The sequence below is a fragment of the Petromyzon marinus genome, chromosome 6 (assembly GCF_048934315.1).
Source record: "Petromyzon marinus isolate PM22_M1 ecotype Great Lakes invasive population chromosome 6, UKy_Petmar_22M1.pri1.0, whole genome shotgun sequence".
Classification (NCBI taxonomy): domain Eukaryota; kingdom Metazoa; phylum Chordata; class Hyperoartia; order Petromyzontiformes; family Petromyzontidae; genus Petromyzon; species Petromyzon marinus.
The window spans coordinates 13918749-13940200 of record NC_133672.1 but is presented as its reverse complement, the minus strand read 5'-3'; the positions used below and the strand labels follow the sequence as shown (position 1 = coordinate 13940200).

Below are 21452 nucleotides of genomic sequence, written 5' to 3'. Positions count from 1 at the left end.
CACACTCTCTCAGACTCACTCAGACTCACTCACACTCTCTCACACTCACTCACACTCACTCACACTCTCTCACTCACACTCACTCACACTCACTCACACTCTCTCAACTCACTCAGACTCTCTCACACTCACTCAGACTCACTCACACTCTCTCACACTCACTCACACTCACTCACACTCACTCACACTCTCTCACACTCACTCACACTCACTCACACTCACTCACACTAACACACACACTCACTCACTCACACTAACTCACACTCTCTCACACTCACTCACACTAACTCACACCCTCTCACTCACACTCACTCACTCACACTCACGCACACTCTCTCTCACTCACACTCTCTGTCACACTCTCTCACACTCACTCACACTCACTCACACTAACACACACTAACTCACACTCTCTCACACACACTCACTCACACTCACTCACACTCTCTCACACTCTCTCACACTCACACTCTCTCACACTTACTCACACTCACTCACACTCTCACACTCACTCACACTCTCACACTCACTCACACTCTCTCACACTCTCTCACACTCACACTCTCTCACACTTACTCACACTCTCTCACACTCTCTCACACTCACCGTGTGCTCTCTATTCACATCCGGCGCGGCGCGTGCTAAGCGCGACGTGGCCGGGTGTGCTGGCCGGGTGTGCTGGCCGAGTGTGCTGGCCGGGTGTGCTGGCCGGGTGTGCTGGCCGGGTGTGCTGGCCGGGTGTGCTAACCACACCCGGCCAGCACGCTCGAGGAGGCAATCGCCCGGAGTCTCATGTAGAGGCGCTATCACCAGTGGAATGGGGTCTCGTGATGAATTCACGGAACAATTCCTCACTTCGCCTTGCACGGCCACGAAATGAAGCTCTGGCTACCCAAACAAAACTAATTTACAGGCTACAATAACAGCAGCAGCAGCAACAACAACAGTGGGCGCGATTGATGCAGAGCTAGATCCGGAGTTTGTGATCCAAGCAGTAGATCCCAGCATGGTAAGTTGCGAGGTTGTTAAAATGAATAACTCAACTGCGCAAAAGCGCCCACGCGTCCCATCGTATTCTTTCGTGTGGACGCAGAGCATCAACTTTACAATTTCACATTCAGGTGGTCAAGCCAGATAACCGCGTCAAGGGCAGCGGGGTGTATCGCTGTGATGTCTCCTTCGCCCGTGTGTGTGGATCGGGCACTGCGTCGTTACACGTTGCACGGTCTGTTGTGGGTGACGGCAGTGGCACGCTGGAGAGTTCTGTTTCCAATTGGGCTAGACGAGGCTTTGCCTATTCGCGTCTGTGTTGAGTGGATTGATGTGGTACGGGAGAATCCGAAGGTGGTTAGAATGAATCATTTTGGGATTCGTCAAATATCCCAAATGCAGGCCCCCACCTCAGTGCCGGATTATCCTCGTAGCACAAGTAGCTACACATGTAGTAGCTACGGGCCCCGCACTTTCAAGGGCCCCGCGCTAAATGCTTTCAAGCTATCAATTCCGGTTCAGTGATTCTGCACTTGCTCTGTTACTGTAGTACTATACCGCCTTCAACTTTTATGAACGATTGGGTGTTTAAGTTTAGCGATTTGTTGTATTATCTGGCTGTGTAGCAAGTGAACATATACAATTGCTTTTCTATGCAAGTTAAAAATGTACGTGTTGTAATATTTATCCGTTTTCGTTTTATTTAGGGCCCCTTTATAACATATGCTACAGGCCCCGCACTAGCTTAATCCGGCACTGCCCCACCTGGAAGTAAGGGGCATTGAGACTCAGCGAGTCTTGCTTGGCTAAGCGCGTTTACATGATCGCCTTTTACGATTCGAAGCGGGTTTGCCCTGCGTCCTCGCAGCGCGAGTCACAAAGCAGGGCGCACGTCCAGAATCGGAAATCAGAATATGTATTCATCCTGGAGGAGTAGGAGGAACGTGATGGAGCAACCAAAGCTTCGTTTTCACAGATGTCCAGCAAGGGCCGGGTCGCCAGCACGTCACATCAATCGAAACAAAGACGGAACGCACGACAGGGAGAGCACGGTGGAGAAAAGTCAAAGCAAGTCAACGCTTCACGCGTAAATGCGAGCGACTTAAGTGGACAGCGCACACATTTGGCGCCGCTGCGTAAATGCCACGTGCGAGCGTGGGCGAGGCAGTGTTCAGTTCAGTTTAATTTATTGAGGTATAGCCCTGTGAGCCATTCGGCTCTTGAATCGGGTGCAACCGCAACAAACAAAAACATGAACAAGAAAACATCTTAAAGTGACTACGCGCAACAGAAAAATCCAGGAAAAAACAGAAAAGTCTTCTGGAAAAAGCACCGTATGTCATTGCTGTGTGCAAAAAATCCCAGTGAAGCATCATCACGGGCCGCTGAAGCAAGACCCACGGGGGGGGGGGGAGGGTGGGGGAGTCCCTCCAACTACAATGTTGGGACGGCCCTTTCAGTCTCTCGAAGACGCCGGCGGTGTTCGCAAACCCTCGCACGCGCCGCGGGCTCACAGAGGCCCCGGGGGTGACACCGCGTTCGCCATGCGCCGCGCGAGGTCCGAGTGATTGGGTAAACCCGGACTTGTGACCCGCCACCCTTTGGACCCCTTGGTGGGTGGGTGGGTGAGTGAGTGGGTGTGTGAGTGGGTGGGTGAGTGAGTGGGTGAGTGGGTAGGTGGGTGAGTGGGTGGGTGAGTGGGTGAGTGAGTGAGTGGGTGAGTGGGTGAGTTGGCGGGTGGGTGAGTTGGTGGGTGGGTGGGTGAGTGAGTGGGTGGGTGAATGTGTGAGTGAGTGGGTGAGTGGGTGGGTAGGTAGATGGGTGAGTGGGTGGGTGAGTGAGTGGGTGGGTGAGTGAGTAGGTGGGTGGGTGGGTGAGTGGGTGGGTGGGGGCGCCCCCTCGAACCGGGATGTGTTTCTGGAACTCGGGGTGGCTGGGTTCGCAGCGCAGCAAACTAACAGCTGCATTACCGCTCCCCACACACAACCACAAAGACAGAGATCCCCCCACCATAGCCTGAGCAGACATTTGAGGAAAGCGCTGTTAGCGAGCACCTATGAACGGTACACGAGTGGGTGGGTGGCAAGAACCACGCCCGACCGCCTTTGTCTCCCCAATGGCGATGTTTACACATCGGACGAGGTCCTCATTTAAAGCTGAGCGGGAATCGAACCCGGGTGGTTCGTAGCGCAGCGTAGCGCTAACCGCTCCACCACCGCTCCCCACACACACACAGCCACGCACACCGCAGCCGCGATATTTAGCCTCTGCTCTCATTTGATGGAGTCTCATCTGCGTGAGCGGTGCCGCGGACCTCGAGACTCCCGTCTCCACTCCCCGCTCGCTCAACTCGTCTTTCGCGTGGCCGGTTAAGTTATTGTCGTGAATAATCATCATCACCATCATCACCACCATCACCATTGTCATCAGTGGCCGCCGTGTGCGTCGCCACCTACATTACAAACACGCGCACAAACACTCGCAGCAAAGGCGAGAGTCCCCCGTGTAGGCTTAACAGACCGTTAGGGAGAGTGCTTTTATCGAGTAGCACCTATGAAGGTCGTCAAGACGCACGGGTGGACCGGTGAGCAACACCACGCCCGGCCGCCTTTGTCTCCCCAGTGGTGAATGTTCACAAACCGCACCAGGTACTTACTTGAGGCTGAGTCAACCTAGGAGAGGACCAGGAGCGGTTCAGGTAATCGTCGCTGGTGTCGGTGGCCGTGAGCGGGAATCGAATTCGGGTCGCCGGGTTTGTCGTGCAGCACGCTAACCGGTGCACCACCGCTCCCTTTTCCACCGACACACAAAGACAAAGATCCCCCGTATAGCCTGTAACAGACTGTAGAGGCAAGTGCTGTTAGCTACCACCTGTGAAGGCCGGACCTGCACACGAGGGGGTGGGTGGCCAGCAGCACGCCCGACCGCCTTTGTCTCCCCAATGGCGATGTTTACACATCTCACCAGGTACTCATTTTGAGGCACACCCACGCACGCGCACGCTCAAGTTTCGGTGATGTGTCGGTGGTGTGTCGGTGGTGTGTGGGTGGTGTGTATAGGTGGTGTGTCGTGGTGTTCTGTCGGCTTTGCCGCTTGCGCAGGTAGCAACAGCAGCATCAGCGGCACAAAATAATCTCCACGTGTAAACACAGCAGCCCCACCACGCTTTGGGAGCGTGGGGCGAGGTGGGGTGGTGGCGGTGTGTGGCGAGCGGGGGCGGGAGGTGATGATGGAGGGATAATATGGCACGGCGAGGGCCAGGGGGTGGGTGGGGGAGCTGCTGGGGCCCTTGTATTTCCATCTCGCTAACGAGACTCTGGCATGGAAATTGCATTACTGGGCGAAATGGGGGGGGGGTGGGGGGGGGGAATACGGAGCGCCTGATGCGGATTAAGCGAGGTTTATAGGCGGCGGGCGGGACGGGAGGGAGGGAGGGGGGTTATGTGGGAGGAGGCACATTGAGAATTATTATCATAGAGCGGTGCACCGTGTGTGTATGTGACTCGTTTAAGTCGAGGTGGGGGGGGGGGGCAGCACAGGTTTCAGAAGCGACGGTAACGCTGGCAATGCACGCGGTGGGGGTATCGAGACCCAGGTGGAGTCGGTGCGCCGCTCCACGCACTTACGTAGAGCAAATACCAACCGTGTAGCCTTTAACAGACTGTTGGGGCAAGTGCTGTTAGCGAGTAGCTATGAAGGCCGGAACGGCACACGAGGGGGTGGGTGGCCAGCACCACACCCGGCCGCCTTTGTTTCCCCAGTGGCGATGTTCGCACACAGCACCACGTACTCATTTGAGGCAGAGTCGACCTAGGGGAGGCCCAGAACCGGTCCAGATAATTATTAATCGTCACTGGATGTTGGCGGTGAGACGGGAATTGAACCCGGGTCGCCGGGTTCGTAGCGCAGCGCGCTGACCGCTACACCACCGCTCCCCACACACACAAACACATACGCTCGTACACACACAACACACACATGCACGCAAACGTAGCACAATTGCACACGCATATAATCGCTCTGTTGAATTAAACAGCAGGCCAGGATGACCCAACCCGCATCGGGCTCAGCCGCACTACATATACCATCAAATAAAAATGCCCCGTATAGTCTGTAACAGACTGTTGGGGCAAGTGCTGTTAGCGAGCACCTATGAAGGCCGGAACGGCACACGAGGGGGTGGGTGGCCAGCACTACGCCCGACCACCTTTGTCTCCCCAGTGGCGATGTTTGCACACCTCACCAGGTACCCATTTCAGACTGAGTCGACCGAGGAGAAACCCAGGACCGGTGAGTGGGAATCGAACCTGGGTCGTCGGGTTCGCAGCGCAGAGCGCGCACCGCTCCACTACCGCACGCAGAAACTCGCACACTCATACATATGTAGTGGTCCTCCTTCCCCGGAGGGCGTGCGTGCGGCACCTCCTGCAGTCGCAGGAGGCGCCGCTGCAGTCGCAGGAGGCACCGTCTCCCTTCATCAGCTCGTTCAACTCCACCAATTCCGGCCTCCTCTCGCACGACCGCGCTGCCGTATAGCCCCGGCCCAGACACGACCCTGCCCGCGTTGCACCGACGGCGTCGACCGGGACAGTCATCCGCTTGCCGGCCGCGCAATGCCCGGGCGAAGGCGGCGGCGCCGACGAGCCGAGTCCACTCCCAGAACCGGCAGCCCGGAGCTCTCGCTCTCCGCTGCTTTTATTCCCCTGGGCGCAGCTTGGCTCCGCCCTAGCCGCGCCTCCCTTCTCGAACCCACCAGAGGGTTCCAGGGGCCTCCCCGCGAGGTCTACCGTGACCCTTGCCCCAGTTCCTCCGCCCTGCCGGCACACACGCCGCGTGTATGCCCAGCGACGTGTGCGCTGTCTACCTGAAGTTGCTGCTGCTGTACAGCAGTCGGGGCGGTGTCACTACAAGTACAGAGATCCTACGTACTGTATCGTGGTAAGACTCATATTCTTGGTTCTTTCGGTAAAGTCACGTAGATAGAAAACAAATAAAAAAATGTAAAATAATAAAAGCAAAAAATCACCGACTGTTTGGTTCTTTCGGTAAAGTCACGTAGGTAGAAAAATAATAGATCAAGTACGTTTCGATCGCAACACAAGCAATCGTCATCAGGTGGGACAGCCACAGCAAAAACAAAACACGATAAAAATGACAAATTTAAATAAATTGAAAATAATAAAAGCAAAAAACCCACGACGTTTCGATCGCAACACAAGCAGTCTTCATATGGCGGAGAGAAAAGAGGTGGGGAGGGGCAAGCCTCAAAAATGTAGCCGCTTATCAGGGTTCCAAAGTGAGGGGCGAGGGCAGAGAGCTCCGCAAGCAACAAGCTAATGCAGGAGATTTCATTATTTTCAATTTATTTCTATTAAGTTGTTCTATCTACGTGACTCTATCGAAGGAAAAAAGAATATGAATTCCTGCGGTCGCGAAAGTTTTAAGTCAAAATGTTAACAGACTGTTGGGACAAGTGCCATTAGGTAGCGAGGCTGGTGTGGCCAGGAGCCACGCCCCCCGCTGACTTTCGTCTCCCCGCTACTGTCCCTGATGTCTACACGCAGCGCCACTTACTCGTCTGAGGCTGAGTCGGGAGGGAGGGGGGGAGGAAGAGGTTTGACATCACTCGCCACTCATGTCCGCTCTAGCCCTGGCCGGGGTTTTCACTCGCGCGCGCCGGGCGTTGTAAGCGCCTCGTACTGACCACTCCGCCCGAGACTCTTGACACGTGGCATCCCGAACAACCACCACCACCACCAGCAGCAGCAGCACCACCACCAGCAGCACCACCAGCACCACCACCAGCAGCAGCAGCACCACCACCACCAGCAGCAGCACCACCACCAACAGCACCACCACCAGCAGCACCACCACCAGCAGCACCACCACCAGCAGCACCACCAGCAGCACCACTCCCTACACACCGTGTTGACCCTCACACTTGGGGGGGGGGGGGTGACCTCGCCTCTAGCGAAGGTCGCGATATCGAACACAATCGGCTTAGCGTGGCAATTACGCAACACGCCGCCGTCGCCGCCGCCACTAATTGGTGTTGACTTGCGTCAGCGCGGTGCCCGGCGAAAACCCGCAGCAGCAGTAGCAGCAGTAGCAGCAGCTGTAACAGCAGCAGCAGCTGCAGCAGTAGCAGCAGTAGCTGCAGCAGCAGTAGCAGCAGCTGTAACAGCAGCAGCAGTAGCAGCAGCGGCAGTAGTAGCAGCAGTAGCAGCAGCAGTAGCAGCTGCAGTAGCAGCAGCTGCAGTAGCACCAGCTGTAACAGCAGCAGCTGTAACAGCAGTAACAGCAGTAGCAGAAGCAGCAGTAGCAGCTGTAACAGCAGTAGCAGCAGTAGCAACAGCTGCAGTAGCAGCAGCTTTAACAGCAGTAGCAGCTGTAACAGCAGTAGTAGCAGCTGTAACAGCATCAGCAGCTGTAACATCAGTAGCATCAGTAGCAGAAGCAGCAGTTGCAGCAGTAGCAGCAGTAGCAACAGCTGCAATAGCAGCAGTAGCAGCTGTAACAGCAGTAGCAGCAGTATCAGAAGCAGAAAATGCAGCAGCTGGAGCAGTAGCAGCAGTAGCAACAGCTGCAGTAGCAACAGCTGCAGTAGTAGCAGCTGTAACAGCATCAGCAGCTGTAACATCAGTAGCATCAGTAGCAGAAGCAGCAGTTGCAGCAGTAGCAGCAGTAGCAACAGCTGCAGTAGCAGCAGTAGCAGCAACAGCAGCTGCAGTAGCACCAGCTGTAACAGCAGCAGCTGTAACAGCAGTAACAGCAGTAGCAGAAGCAGCAGTAGCAGCTGTAACAGCAGTAGCAGCAGTAGCAACAGCTGCAGTAGCAGCAGCTTTAACAGCAGTAGCAGCTGTAACAGCAGTAGTAGCAGCTGTAACAGCATCAGCAGCTGTAACATCAGTAGCATCAGTAGCAGAATCAGCAGTTGCAGCAGTAGCAACAGCTGCAATAGCAGCAGTAGCAGCTGTAACAGCAGTAGCAGCAGTATCAGAAGCAGAAAATGCAGCAGCTGGAGCAGTAGCAGCAGTAGCAACAGCTGCAGTAGCAGCAGCTTTAACAGCAGTAGCAGCTGTAACAGCAGTAGTAGCAGCTGTAACAGCATCAGCAGCTGTAACATCAGTAGCATCAGTAGCAGAAGCAGCAGTTGCAGCAGTAGCAGCAGTAGCAACAGCTGCAGTTGCAGCAGTAGCAGCTGTAACAGCAGTAGCAGCAGTATCAGAAGCAGAAAATGCAGCAGCTGGAGCAGTAGCAGCAGTAGCAACACCTGCAGTAGCAACAGCTGCAGTAGTAGCAGCTGTAACAGCATCAGCAGCTGTAACATCAGTAGCATCAGTAGCAGAAGCAGCAGTTGCAGCAGTAGCAGCAGTAGCAACAGCTGCAGTAGCAGCAGTAGCAGCAACAGCTGCAGCAGCAGTAGCAGCAGCTGCAGTAGCACCAGCTGTAACAGCAGTAGCAGCTGTAACAGCAGTAGCAGCAGCAGCAGTAGCACCTGTAACAGCAGTAGCAGCTGTAACAGCATCAGCAGCAGCTGTAGTAGTAGTAGCAGCTGTAACAGCAGCTGCAGCAGTAGCAGCTGTAACAGCATCAGCAGCTGTAATAGTAGTAGCAGCTGTAACAGCAGCTGCAGCAGTAGCAGCAGTAGCAGCTGTAACAGCAGTAGCAGCAGTAGCAACAACTGCAGTAGCAGCAGCTGTAACAGCAGTAGCAGCTGTAACAGCATCAGCAGCTGTAACATCAGTAGCAGCTGTAGCGGAAGCAGCAGTAGCAACAGTAGCAACAGCTGCAGTAGCAGCAGTAGCAGCTGTAACAGCAGTAGCAGCAGTAGCAGAAGTAGAAGCTGCAGTGGTAGCAGCAGTAGCAACAGCTGCAGTAGCAGCAGCTGTAACAGCAGTAGCAGCTGTAACAGCAGCAGCAGTAGCAGCTGTAACAGCAGTAGCAGCTGTAACAGCATCAGCAGCTGTAGTAGTAGTAGCAGCTGTAACAGCAGCTGCAGCAGTAGCAGCAGCTGTAACAGCATCAGCAGCTGTAATAGTAGTAGCAGCTGTAACAGCAGCTGCAGCAGTAGCAGCAGTAGCAGCTGTAACAGCAGTAGCAGCAGTAGCAACAGCTGCAGTAGCAGCAGCTGTAACAGCAGTAGCAGCTGTAACAGCATCAGCAGCTGTAACATCAGTAGCAGCTGTAGCAGAAGCAGCAGTAGCAACAGTAGCAACAGCTGCAGTAGCAGCAGTAGCAGCTGTAACAGCAGTAGCAGAAGTAGAAGCTGCAGTAGTAGCAGCAGTAGCAACAGCTGCAGTAGCAGCAGCTGTAACAGCAGTAGCAGCTGTAACAGCAGCAGCAGCAGCAGCTGTAACAGCAGCAGCAGCTGTAACAGCAGCAGCAGTAGCAGCTGTAACAGCAGTAGCAGCTGTAACAGCAGCAGCAGTAGCAGCTGTAACAGCAGTAGCAGCTGTAACAACAGCAGCAGTAGCAGCTGTAACAGCAGCAGTAGCAGCAGACGAAACGCGCTCGGAGGAGAGGCCCTCTTCTCGTATTTACAGCGCAGGAGCACTGCGAGTGACAGGACTGCTGGTAAGGTCAGCGGCCGACTGGCTGGTAGCTTGGTGCAGGGCTGGTGTCTGGTTGGTGAGTGTGGGGAGGGACTGGTACAGGGCTGGGGTCTGGTTGGTGAGTGTGAGGAGGGACTGGTACAGGGCTGGTATCTGGTTGGTGAGTGTGAGGAGGGACTGGTGCAGGGCTGGGGTCTGGTTGGTGAGTGTGGGGAGGGACTGGTACAGGGCTGGTGTCTGGTTGGTGAGTGTGGGGAGGGACTGGTGCAGGGCTGGGGTCTGGTTGGTGAGTGTGAGGAGGGACTGGTGCAGGGCTGGGGTCTGGTTGGTGAGTGTGGGGAGGGACTGGTACAGGGCTGGTGTCTGGTTGGTGAGTGTGGGGAGGGACTGGTGCAGGGCTGGGGTCTGGTTGGTGAGTGTGGGGAGGGACTGGTGCAGGGCTGGGGTCTGGTTGGTGAGTGTGAGGAGGGACTGGTGCAGGGCTGGTGTCTGGTTGGTGAGTGTGGGAAGGGACTGGTACAGGGCTGGTGTCTGGTTGGTGAGTGTGAGGAGGGACTGGTGCAGGGCTGGTGTCTGGTTGGTGAGTGTGAGGAGGGACTGGTACAGGGCTGGGGTCTGGTTGGTGAGTGTGGGGAGGGACTGGGTACAGGGCTGGGGTCTGGTTGGTGAGTGTGGGGAGGGACTGGTACAGGGCTGGGGTCTGGTTGAACGGTCGCTAGTGACGCATTGTCAATAGCGACCGTTTCAACTTTGTATTTTGTATTTCGCCTTTCCCTGTTGCGGGCAGACTCCACAGAGCAGCTGCAGCAGCAACCACACCACACAGCAGCAGCTCCAGCCACACCACACAGCAGCAGCTGTAGCCACACCACATAGTAGCCACACCACACATCAGCCACACCACACAGCAGCAGCTGTAGCCACACCACATAGTAGCCACACCACACATCAGCCACACCACACAGCAGCAGCTGTAGCCACACCACATAGTAGCCACACCACACATCAGCCACACCACACAGCAGCAGCTGTAGCCACACCACATAGTAGCCACACCACACATCAGCCACACCACACAGCAGCAGCTGTAGCCACACCACATAGTAGCCACACCACACATCAGCCACACCACATAGCAGCAGCTCCAGCCACACCACACTTCAGCCACACCACACAGCAGCAGCTGCGGCCACACCACATAGCAGCCACACCACACATCAGCCACACCACACAGCAGCTGCTGCACCACAGGCCAATGAGGTGGCCGCGCCGAGAGCTGTGAGACATGGCCCAGCAGCCATATCGATGTATCCCGCCCCTCATTACAGAGATCTCCTTCCACCACTTTACAAAACGCGGCTCTGAAATATAAATATATATACTGTAGATGTTTGTAAACCTCTAATGGACCGCAATTACGACTCCACAACCTATAACAACTATCACCCCCGCCCATTCACCTTCAATCGCTCTCCTTCATCTCCACGGCGTATCTCCATCCCCTCTCCCATCGCCCCCCGGTTCCCCCTTAGCCGTTCGCATCCGTGGCGCGCCCGTGATCTAGAGGCGAGGGTTGGTGGACCACGCAGAGATTTGCGTGGAAGCTTTCAAAGCTCCGTTTTGGTCTGCGAGGTGGTAGGCCAAGAGACGATGTCAGCGCAGCAAGTGGGCTGGTGTTGTCTGCTCGAGTTTTCTAGCGCGGTTACTCGGGTTTCTGTCCACACAATGCTTGGCCGCTCGTTGCTTAGGCAGGAATTTAAACAGGATTTGACCAAACATCCCCAGAGGCAGAACCCCCCATGAACGGAGCATTGAGGCTTTCGTTGCGTTTTTTGTTAATAATATATATATACAACTACAGTGGTTGCCTGTCCCATTAAACTTGTGTCACTTCTCTCCACATTACGTAGGACAAACGTATAAAGATCCCCGCCCCCCCCCCGTATAAGCTTGCACATATTGTTGGGGCAAGTGATGGAACACTCGCCGCGCAAACGCCCACACACAATACCTTTATTTTAATTAAAACCACCGTCACTCGGGACGAGTTCGACAACCGTCAGGCGCGCGTAGCGTGTCACGGACGCGTGCGTGTCCGTGAGGATTGTAAAATTGGCATACATGGCGAAATGAGTGGTGGTGGTGGTGGTGGGTCACGAGGCACGGACATTAGCTAATATTCCTCTCCCCAGCCATAGCAGGGCTCCCTCATCCCACCCTCACCCCATCCCCTCATTGCGGGGGTGGTGGTGGAGGGGGCACCCGTCCAGTAATTGAGGTTGCGATGAACGCGTGGACAGGGCGGTGAGGAAATTGAGTTCAGTCCCCAGGAGACGACATAGTGTGTGGTTTAGTAGCGCAAGTTTTGATTTGTGCTGAAATAAAAAAAAACGGAATTAACATTTTTAAATGGACAATTCCCAGCGCGATATGACAATTACGAGTTCGTGTGGTGTCATTGGATCGCAGCGGCTGAGATGACGGCGGGTCATCAGTAGAGGCGTCATCAGCGGCAGTAGCGACGCGAACTCGGTCATCTTCGGCAGCAGCAGTGGCATCAGCAGTTGCGACATCGTCATTGTTGCTCGTCAGCAGTGGCAGCCGCGGGGAGCTTTGTGATCGTCATTAGCAGCGGCAGGACGGAGGCAGTGAGAGGTGGCAGGCGGCCGTGAATCGCGCCACGCTTGCCTACCCCACAAACTCTACCTACCACTACCTACCACACCACTATACCTACCACTACCTACCACGCCACTCTACCTACCACTTCCTACCCCACCACTCTACCTACCACTACCTACTACACTACTCTACCTACCACGACCTACCCCACCACTCTACCTACCACTAAATCGACACCTCCACTTGCTTCTACTAAAGCCGCCCCCTCCCGTCTCCCTCCCCACACCCCACCCGGCCCTCCTCGTCAGACCGCCCCATGCGACAGCCGCGGTCGCACCATGACCAAGGGCAAGAGCGTGCGGGGCCACCTAGGCGCTGGCGCGGGCCTTCACCTGCTGAGCCGCGGCCTCCTGCAGGCGGCCGTCGTGTCGAGCCTGAGCCCCGCCGAGCTGCTGGCGCTCTCGGGCGTCTCCACGGATCACCGCGACCTCATCATCAACGTGGGCGGCGCGCGGTACTCGCTGGGTCGCGACGCGCTCCGCGACTTCCCGCTGGGCCGCGTGCGGCGGCTGCGCGACTGCGTCTCGGAGGCCGAGGTCCTCGAGCTGTGCGACGACTGGGATCGGGACTCGAACGAGTACTTCTTCGACCGTCACGCGGACTCGTTCCGCGCCGCCGTGGGCTACGCGAGGCACGGCCGCCGCCTGCGACTGCTGCCGCACATGTGCGAGCTGTCGTTCCGCGGCGAGCTCGCCTACTGGGGTCTGGACAGCCACGCGTGCCTCGAGCCGTGCTGCGTCAAGAGGCTCGACGAGAGGATGGCCGAGTGCGCGTTCGGCGCCGCCGCCGCCGACGCCGAGAGGCAGGAGGCGGCGGAGGCGGCCGCGGCGGCCGCGCGCTCCCCCACGCCGCCGTGGCTCGAGCGCATGAGGAGGACGTTCGAGGAGCCCGGCTCGTCCGTGCCCGCGCACATCCTGGCCGCGGTGTCTGTGCTCTTCGTGCTGGTCTCCGTGGGGCTGCTCTGCGCCAGCACGCTGCCCGAGTGGAAGGCGAGCGAGCGCGCGGGCAGCGCGGACGATAACAGGTAAGGGCGACACGGCGGGGTCAAGTGGCGATGGTCAAGGGGTGGTCGTGCGCGTCGCCTGATCGCTGTTGGAAGGTCAAGTGGGGGGGGGGGGTGGGTGGCTGGGGTGGGGGGCTGAGAGGGGAAGTGATGTTTGCGTGGCCGTGTCGGAGTGTCATCTGGGGAGCTCTGTGGACAGGCGAATGAGAGGTCGTGGAAGACGGGTGACCTCGATAGGACCGGTGGTGTTTTAGTGACCGCAAGAGCAGGCGATCTGTATAAGCGAATGGTGGTCCAGGTAGGATCACTGCAACAAGTCATGGCTTCGGACCTTGTCTGGCTACGTTCCTATACGCCATGCCAGACACGGTGACGAAATGCCTTTAATGCTGCACTTTGGATACAAGAGTTCGGTGGATCCCGTGGAGATTTGTTGACACTCTCAGGCGAGTTCATGAGCCTGTATCCTGGTTGCTCCCGTGTCCTCTATCAAGAAGCCAAACCACCCTTTATTTGAAAAGTAATCGTCCTAACATCACAATGCGAGACCTTGCTGAAATACAGCCGCGCGACTCGGCGAGAATGCCTTTGGGTACATAAACGGCTTCATTAAAATCACCATCATTATTATAAACTATCGTCATTATTATTGCATTGCAATTATAATTCTGCTCGTCGCGGGATGGCTGTTCAATAAAGCGTGGATGTCATAATTCCATGAGCGGATGGCTCTACCCAATCTGTCTCTAGGATGTTCCGTCTGCCGAGTTTTCCGCGCCCGCACTGATCTCGCATGGCACTGGCGGGAGGGGTGGTTGGGCATCTTTGAGAGACCGATTAGCACGGCTGACTACGTACGGCGCGAAAGAAGTTCAGCACAACGAGCCCCAGCGGGGAGTGGAGCTTGATATGTACGTAAAAAATTGGCTTTCCTTTAATTGCGAATCGGTGCTGCTATCGGTGTCGTGTTCTCACAAGACGAGATGTCCGTTCGGAATTTCTCGCAGAGAGCAATGCATCACCTTGTGGTTGGAGAAATGACCGGAAAACTTTAATCGCCTCTTATCTACGACTGTACACGAACGAACGCTCGTCTTAAACGCCGCCTAAAAAGAAAACGAGATATAATCGGCCACGTGTTTTTCTTTTCTTTGGACAGCGTTGACGAGTGTCTTGAGTTATCTGTTCATTGTGCTTCGTGCACCGATGCTAATGCAGCGTCGCTAAATGTTGAACACGTTCTGCAAAGAGACGTGAGATGTATCCAAAGCAAGCAACGTGCCAAATTTCCTACATTTTTTTTCTTTCTCTCTTTACAATCGTTGACGACCGGGCTGAGACGGTAATCTCGATGCACGTGAGAGCCGGTGGTCCCAAATCCCAGTTCAAGCCCCCAGCTGGTCGCCGATGTCTCCCGGCACACGTGCTGATTAACATGTAGGGCGCTCACTTCGGCAACAGGCGTTCATATTCAGATGTCTAATATATTCGGATGTCTGATATATTTAGATGTCTAATATATTCGGATGTCTGATATATTCAGATGTCTGATATATTCAGCAGCTTGTTAGTCGTGGCTCCCAGGGGTGATTAGTTGTGGTCTACTCAGATGTTCAAAGGCAGAGATCCCCCGTGTAGCCTTAACAGACTGTTGGGGCAAATGCTGTTAGCGAGCACCTATGAAGGCCGGCACGGCACACGAGGGGGTGGGTGGCCAACACCACGCCCGGCCGCACTTTGTCTCCCCAGTGGCGATGTTTATATAGAGGTGTTAACTACGCACTGTTCGGTAACCTGCATTGCCACCAGGTATCAAAGGGGCAGTGCAGCGTTACCTCTGGGTACATAACGGTTGGGGTCAGACGAGGTGAAGTGGATCTTAGCCACTGTTTGGTAAGAACCAATCAGACGGTTCCACGTGTGAATGGATGATTGGTTGTACCTGGCCACGAACGAGTATAAGAAGGGTGACCACGCAGACCTCGAGGAGTTCTCTCCCTACACGAAGACCGAAGCCCGGGCTGAAGCCTAGCTAGGACCCTGGACCCAGCCTTCCAGCCCTTCTGAGGGCTAAGACTCGGCATACCCAGTGGTCTTGACTCACGGGGCCAGTGGTGGGTCAGATAGCCTCCCCTAGGTACCAGCCAGAGGACGCTAGGCTAGGATAGCGGTAGACGTGCGAGTCCCGCCAAGCTAGGAGGCTGTACCTCCTTAGGTATCAAGGAGGTTAACGGTAGACGTGTAAGTCCAACCAAACTAGGAGGTTAGTGGTAGATGTGCAAGTCCCACCAAACTAGGAGGTTAGCGGTAGACGTGCAAGTCCCACCAAACTAGGAGGTTAGTGGTAGACGTGCAAGTCCCACCAAACTAGGAGGTTAGTGGTAGACGTGCAAGTCCCACCATACTAGGAGGTTAGTGGTAGACGTGCAAGTCCCACCAAACTAGGAGGTTAGTGGTAGACGTGCAAGTCCCACCAAACTAGGAGGTTAGTGGTAGACGTGCAAGTCCCACCAAACTAGGAGGTTAGTGGTAGACGTGCAAGTCCCACCAAACTAGGAGGTTAGCGGTAGACGTGCAAGTCCCACCAAGCTAGGAGGTTAGTGGTAGACGTGCAAGTCCCGCCAAGCTAGGAGGCTGTACCTCCCTAGGGTATCGGGTGAGGGGACCATATACCCCTCTTTGTGTGTTAAGGATTGTATGAGGAAAGAATAACAATAAACAGAGCGTGCCTCCTAAGAAGTTTACTCGTCTTTACAACACTACATTTACACACCACACCAGTTACTCATTTGAGGCTGACTCGACCTAGGGGAGGCCCAGGACCGGTACAGATATTCGTCACTGGTGTTGGCCGTGAGCGGGAATCGAACCCGGGATGTCGGGTTCGTAGCGCAGCGCGCTAACCACTGCACCACCACTCCTCACTTACTTTGATCTCTCACCACTTGTGCACTCACCAACACAGGGAATATTTGCTCAATATAAAAACGCGATATATTACGATCAATATTCATATACGAGCCTTTTTGCCCGTCCAAGGACGGGTGTATTGCAGTAAATCTGAAACTTGCAAGTGAAAATCAGACCGCGACGTGATATTCATTGCATCAATTCGTGTGCAATTTGTAAAGGCGCGATGACACAGACTTATTTCATGTAAAGGTTATAATCCCTTGTTCATCATGACGTCCTTTTTACTTCGATGTCTCAACAACATCGTTACGGAGATCACGTGACGTGAGGGTTCTGCCTTTGTAGTGAGGGTTGTCAGTTGACGCCGAGGGGGGGGGGAGGAGGCGCCTCGGCCCCCCGTGTGGTGACGTCACCCACTAATTATTATATTTGGAGGACGTCACCTTATGATTATTAATGAGGGGGGCTGGTCGACGTGGAGTGACGTCACGAGCGTTGCACACAGACATTCTTGGCTCATTATAGTAGGTAATAATAATGGGGGGGGTGTCCATTTGGAGGACGTCACCTGCTCATGAATATTAATGAGGGGGGTTGGTCGACGTGGAGTGACGTCACGAGCGTTAAGGACAGACATCCCTGGGTGATCATCGTGGGTAAATGTGCACGTGAGATTCACGCGTGGCTGTTGCCGCGCGCACGTCACGGTCTTGCCGTTGATTTTCTGTTTCTCCCGTTGGCTCGGCACTCATCCACCCACACGCCACGTGCAACGCATTCACTCGCTCATCCATTCACCCACCCACCAACCCAATAACCCATCCAATCACTGCACACACTCACCAACCCACAAACCCTTCCAATCACTGCACACACTCACCAACCCACAAACCCATCCAATCACTGCCCACACTCACCAACCCACAAACCCATCCAATCACTGCACACACTCACCAACCCACAAACCCATCCAATCACTGCACACACTCACCAACCCACAAACCCATCCAATCACTGCACACACCCACCAACCCAATAACTCATCCAATCACTGCACACACTCACCAACCCACAAACCCATCCAATCACTGCGCACACTCACCAACCCACAAACCCATCCAATCACTGCACACACTCACCAACCCAATAACCCATCCAATCACTGCACACACTCACCAACCCACAAACCCATCCAATCACTGCACACACTCACCAACCCACAAACCCATCCAATCACTGCACACACTCACCAACCCACAAACCCATGCACTCGATCCCCACCACTCACATATCGACTCCATCAACCACCCAACCAAAACATTTCCACCCATTCACCCGCGCGTGCGCTCACAACCCGATATCCGCGAACTAAACTCCGCGAAACCGCCCACCGCGCACACGCTCGCCTCCACCCACGCCCCGTCCCACCCCAGCAGGATTATCGAGGCGGTGTGCATGGGCTGGTTCACGGCCGAGTGCATCGTGCGCTTCCTCATCGCGCGCGACCGCCTTCGCTTCTTCCGCCAGCCACTCAACGCCATCGACGTGCTGGCCATCTCGCCCTACTACGTGGCCGTGGCGCTCGCCTCGGCGGGCGCCGACACCCCGCAGCTGCAGCGCGCCGGCGTGACCCTCCGCGTGCTGCGCATGCTGCGCATCTTCTGGCTCCTCAAGCTGGCCCGCCACTCGGTGGGCCTGCAGACCCTCGGCCTCACCCTGCGCCGCTGCTACCGCGAGATGGGCATGCTGCTCATGTTCGTCGCCGTGGCGATGGCCATCTTCGCCGCCCTGGCGCAGCTGCTCGAGGCCGGCCTCGACGTGGACGGCCACGCGTCGGACTTTGCCAGCATCCCCGCCTCGTGCTGGTGGGTCATCATCTCCATGACCACAGTGGGCTACGGGGACATGTTCCCCATGACGGTGCCGGGCCGCGTGCTGGGCGGCGCGTGCGTGGTGAGCGGCATCGTCCTGCTCGCGCTGCCCATCACCTTCATCTACCACAGCTTCGTGCAGTGCTACGGGGAGCTGCGCCTGCGTGCCACGCGAAGCGGACGCATCCCACCGAGTCCCCTCTTCATGGACACGGACGGCTAGAGGAGTTCCATGCCTCCCCGCCCCGAGCCCCCCACCACCTCGTTCGTCGTGAACAGCGACGACTCGCGGGGGACATGTGCGTGAGCAGTGGGGGTGGACTTGACCCGAACTCTGGCATGTGCCTCGTGCCCCCCCCCCCCACCACCACCCTCCACCCTCCACCCACCACACACCCCCCCACCCCACCCACCCACCACACTTGCTAATGAACATCTATCGTCAGTGGTGAAGGTTATTTAGTTACACGGGTGGATGTCGGCGTGGGGGCGGAGGGGGGGGGAGTTGAAGCTGGCACGTGGGTCCCTACGGAGACGCCCTTGAGATCTCTCGCAGGGGAAGGGCGTCTCTCCGTGCTGGAGAACGGCCCGCGGAACGAGCCCCCCCCTCCCCCGCCCCCATTCAGAGGTGGGTCCTCGGGGTGGCTGGGGCTGCCCTCGAGTTGAGGTCAAAGAGCTCCTCGCAGACGACCACCGCTCTTGTGATGCCGCCGTCGTCACCACACTGCGCCATCGCTTCCTTCCTTCGGCCAGGTCCCCGAGAGAGCCGTTGCGTAGTCGACACCCTGCCTGGCCTTCTCGTTCTGTGCTCTTAGCTTCACCCCCGCTCAATATTTCACACTGAAGATGGTGGTGGTGATGGTCGTAGTTGTGGTGGAGGAGTCGGAGGAGGTGGTGGTGGTCGTAGTTGTGGAGGTGGTGGTGGTCATAGTTGTGGAGGAGGACGTGGTGGTGGTTGTGGAGGTGGTGGTGGTTGTGGAGGTGGTGGTGGTTGTGGAGAAGGAGATGGTGGTTGTGATGGAGATGGTTCTGGAGGTGGTGGTAGAGGTGGTGGTGGTTGTCGAGAAGGAGGAGGTGATGGAGGTGGTGGTGGTTGTGGAGAAGGAGGTGGTGGTGGTAGTTGTGGAGGAGGTGGTGGTTGTGGAGAAGGTGGTTGTTGTGGTGGTTGTGGAGGTGGTGGTGGTTGTGGAGAAGGTGGTTGTGGTGGTGGTAGTTGTGGAGGAGGTAGTGGTTGTGGTGGTGGTTGTGGAGAAGGTGGTTGTGGTGGTGGTTGTGGAGAAGATGGTTGTGGTGGTGGTTGTGGAGGTGGTTGTGGAGAAGGTGGTTGTGGAGGAGGTGGTGGTGGTTGTGGAGAAGGTGGTTGTGGTGGTGGTTGTGGAAGGTGGTTGTGGTGGTGGGGGTGGTGTGTGGTTGTGGTGGGTGGTGTAGGTGTGTGTGGGAGGTGGTGATGGTGGTGGAGTGGTGGTGTGGAGGGTGGTGGTGGGTGTGGTGTGGTGTTGTGGTTGTGGGGTTGTGGTGGTGGTTGAGGTGGTGGTGTGGAGGTGGTTGTGGGTGGTTGTGGAGGTAGGTGGGGTGGTGGTGGTTGTGGAGGTGGTGGTTGTGGTGGTGGTTGTGGAGGTGGTGGTGGTAGTTGTGGAGGTGGTGGTTGTGGTGGTGGTTGTGGAGGTGGTGGTGGTTGTGGAGGTGGTGGTTGTGGAGGTGGTGGTTGTGGAGAAGGTGGTTGTGGTGGTGATTGTGGTGGTGGTTGTGGTTGTGGTGGTGATTGTGGTGGTGGTTGTGGTGGTGGTTGTGATTTAGAGATTTTGCACAGCGCGCTCGAAGCGCTACCCAGAGCACAATGCGTGTGAGGGTCGTGACGTGTATCAGGGTCGCGACTCGATTTTTTAAAGTAATATATCGATTTTTTTCCTCACGTTGTGGTGAATGTACCAACCTCTCGTGGCTGGAGGTCAAGTGAACCCATTACACACAACATATTAATCTAAAATAATCAATATCCACACGCACCGTTCAATGTATCGCGAGCGTTGTCTATTTATCAATGAACCGCTCCGCCGTTCAACACCACGCGTGTATCGGTACTGCGTGAGAATACTGTACATTGAAATACTCTATACTGTATAATCAACTTGACATTAATGTGCGGCCTTTTATCAATCCACTGCTGGATGAAGGCTTCCCCTCCCCCCCTCCTCCCCCAACACATCGTGTAACCTCACCACGCCCGTGGGTGTTGTTGTGGGTTCGGGCACACAGGATTAGCCTCAAAGTTGGTGCTGGCTCGCCACTGCCGAGAATTGAACTCAGGGTCTACCACTTTTTTAGTTCAATGAGCAAACCCGCTGCACCACCGCTCCACCATTTAATCAACTCGCATCGTTCTCACATTTTTTGTGGCCCACCCCCACCCCCCCTTGTTTTTATTTCATTTCGTTTGCGTGCCATCGCCCGGGCACGCGTCCGATCTCGCAAGCTGAGCAGGGCTTTGGCAGAAAATATTGCTCACATGGGCGACCATCATGCGCAGCGAGTTGCTTTGGGCTGATTTTGACAATTTGTAGACGTGCGTGTACAATTTTTCTCACTTTTCAACATTCTGATTTGCGAGAAGAAGAAGAAAAAGAGACGATTTAATTGACATGTTTGCCCACGAGACAACTTAATTTGATTGACTCTCTCGGCTGCCGGAGGGTATACAGCAGCTGAAAAATGGGAATACCTCTACAATCGAACACAAAATAAACTAATAACGAATGATAGCATTCGTCGTGAGAGCCTACATAGTATTAAAAACAAATTGCATCATCATTCTTCTTCCCATTCTGTCGGGAAGCACTCATCCAGCAGTGGATTAGCAACATCAAGGCACGATGCGCACACGAGGCGCCATGCGCGTGGTCAAGCGACTCGTAATCAAAGTTCTCAAGTCGAGTCCAACAGGAGGAGGGCGTAGCCAATAGATCGATCAATCATCACCATCATCATCGGGGTTTAATTTCAGCCTGAGCTGTCCGGGGCTGAGTTCCAGAAAATATGACCAAGCCCTGATCATCATCGTCACACGTGGGGATTTGCAGCAAACGCCATGCGCCACGCCACTTTTGTGCCAGGCGAGGTGCACTTTGACGGCTATCACGTGAAGTGTTGAGGGCCTCGCTGGCAGGAGGTCACGGGACGGACCCAGTTGTCACGTGTGTGACCTCCGGGCTCCATGCACTTTGATGTAGGCAAGCTACGAATCAAATCAAGCTTCAAATCAAGAGTGAAGCTCCGAATCGTTCGTTCGATTTTATTTTCCACGATTCGGGTGCTGGCGAATCTATTCGAGAATTGATCCTATGGGTTTATTTTTCCTTTTTCTTGTTGCCAACGTGCCGAGCGTAGCTTCCTCTCCTGGCTGCCGGGCTTAACCACTCGCGACGACGAACGCGAATTCCA

At 55.5% G+C, this 21452-nt stretch overlaps 1 protein-coding gene across 2 annotated transcripts in view; it reads left to right on the top strand.

The window, feature by feature from the left end:
• Nucleotides 1-18237, top strand: part of KCNG3 (potassium voltage-gated channel modifier subfamily G member 3) — a 37117-nt gene extending 18880 nt beyond the window's left edge. For both annotated transcript variants that reach the window (XM_032947805.2, XM_032947804.2), the window contains exons 2-3: nucleotides 12476-13251; nucleotides 17577-18237. In XM_032947805.2, the coding sequence (XP_032803696.1) occupies nucleotides 12506-13251; nucleotides 17577-18237 (1407 nt within the window). In that variant the 5' untranslated portion in view covers nucleotides 12476-12505. The remainder of the gene's footprint in view (nucleotides 1-12475; nucleotides 13252-17576) is intronic.
• Nucleotides 18238-21452: the final 3215 nt, after the last annotated feature.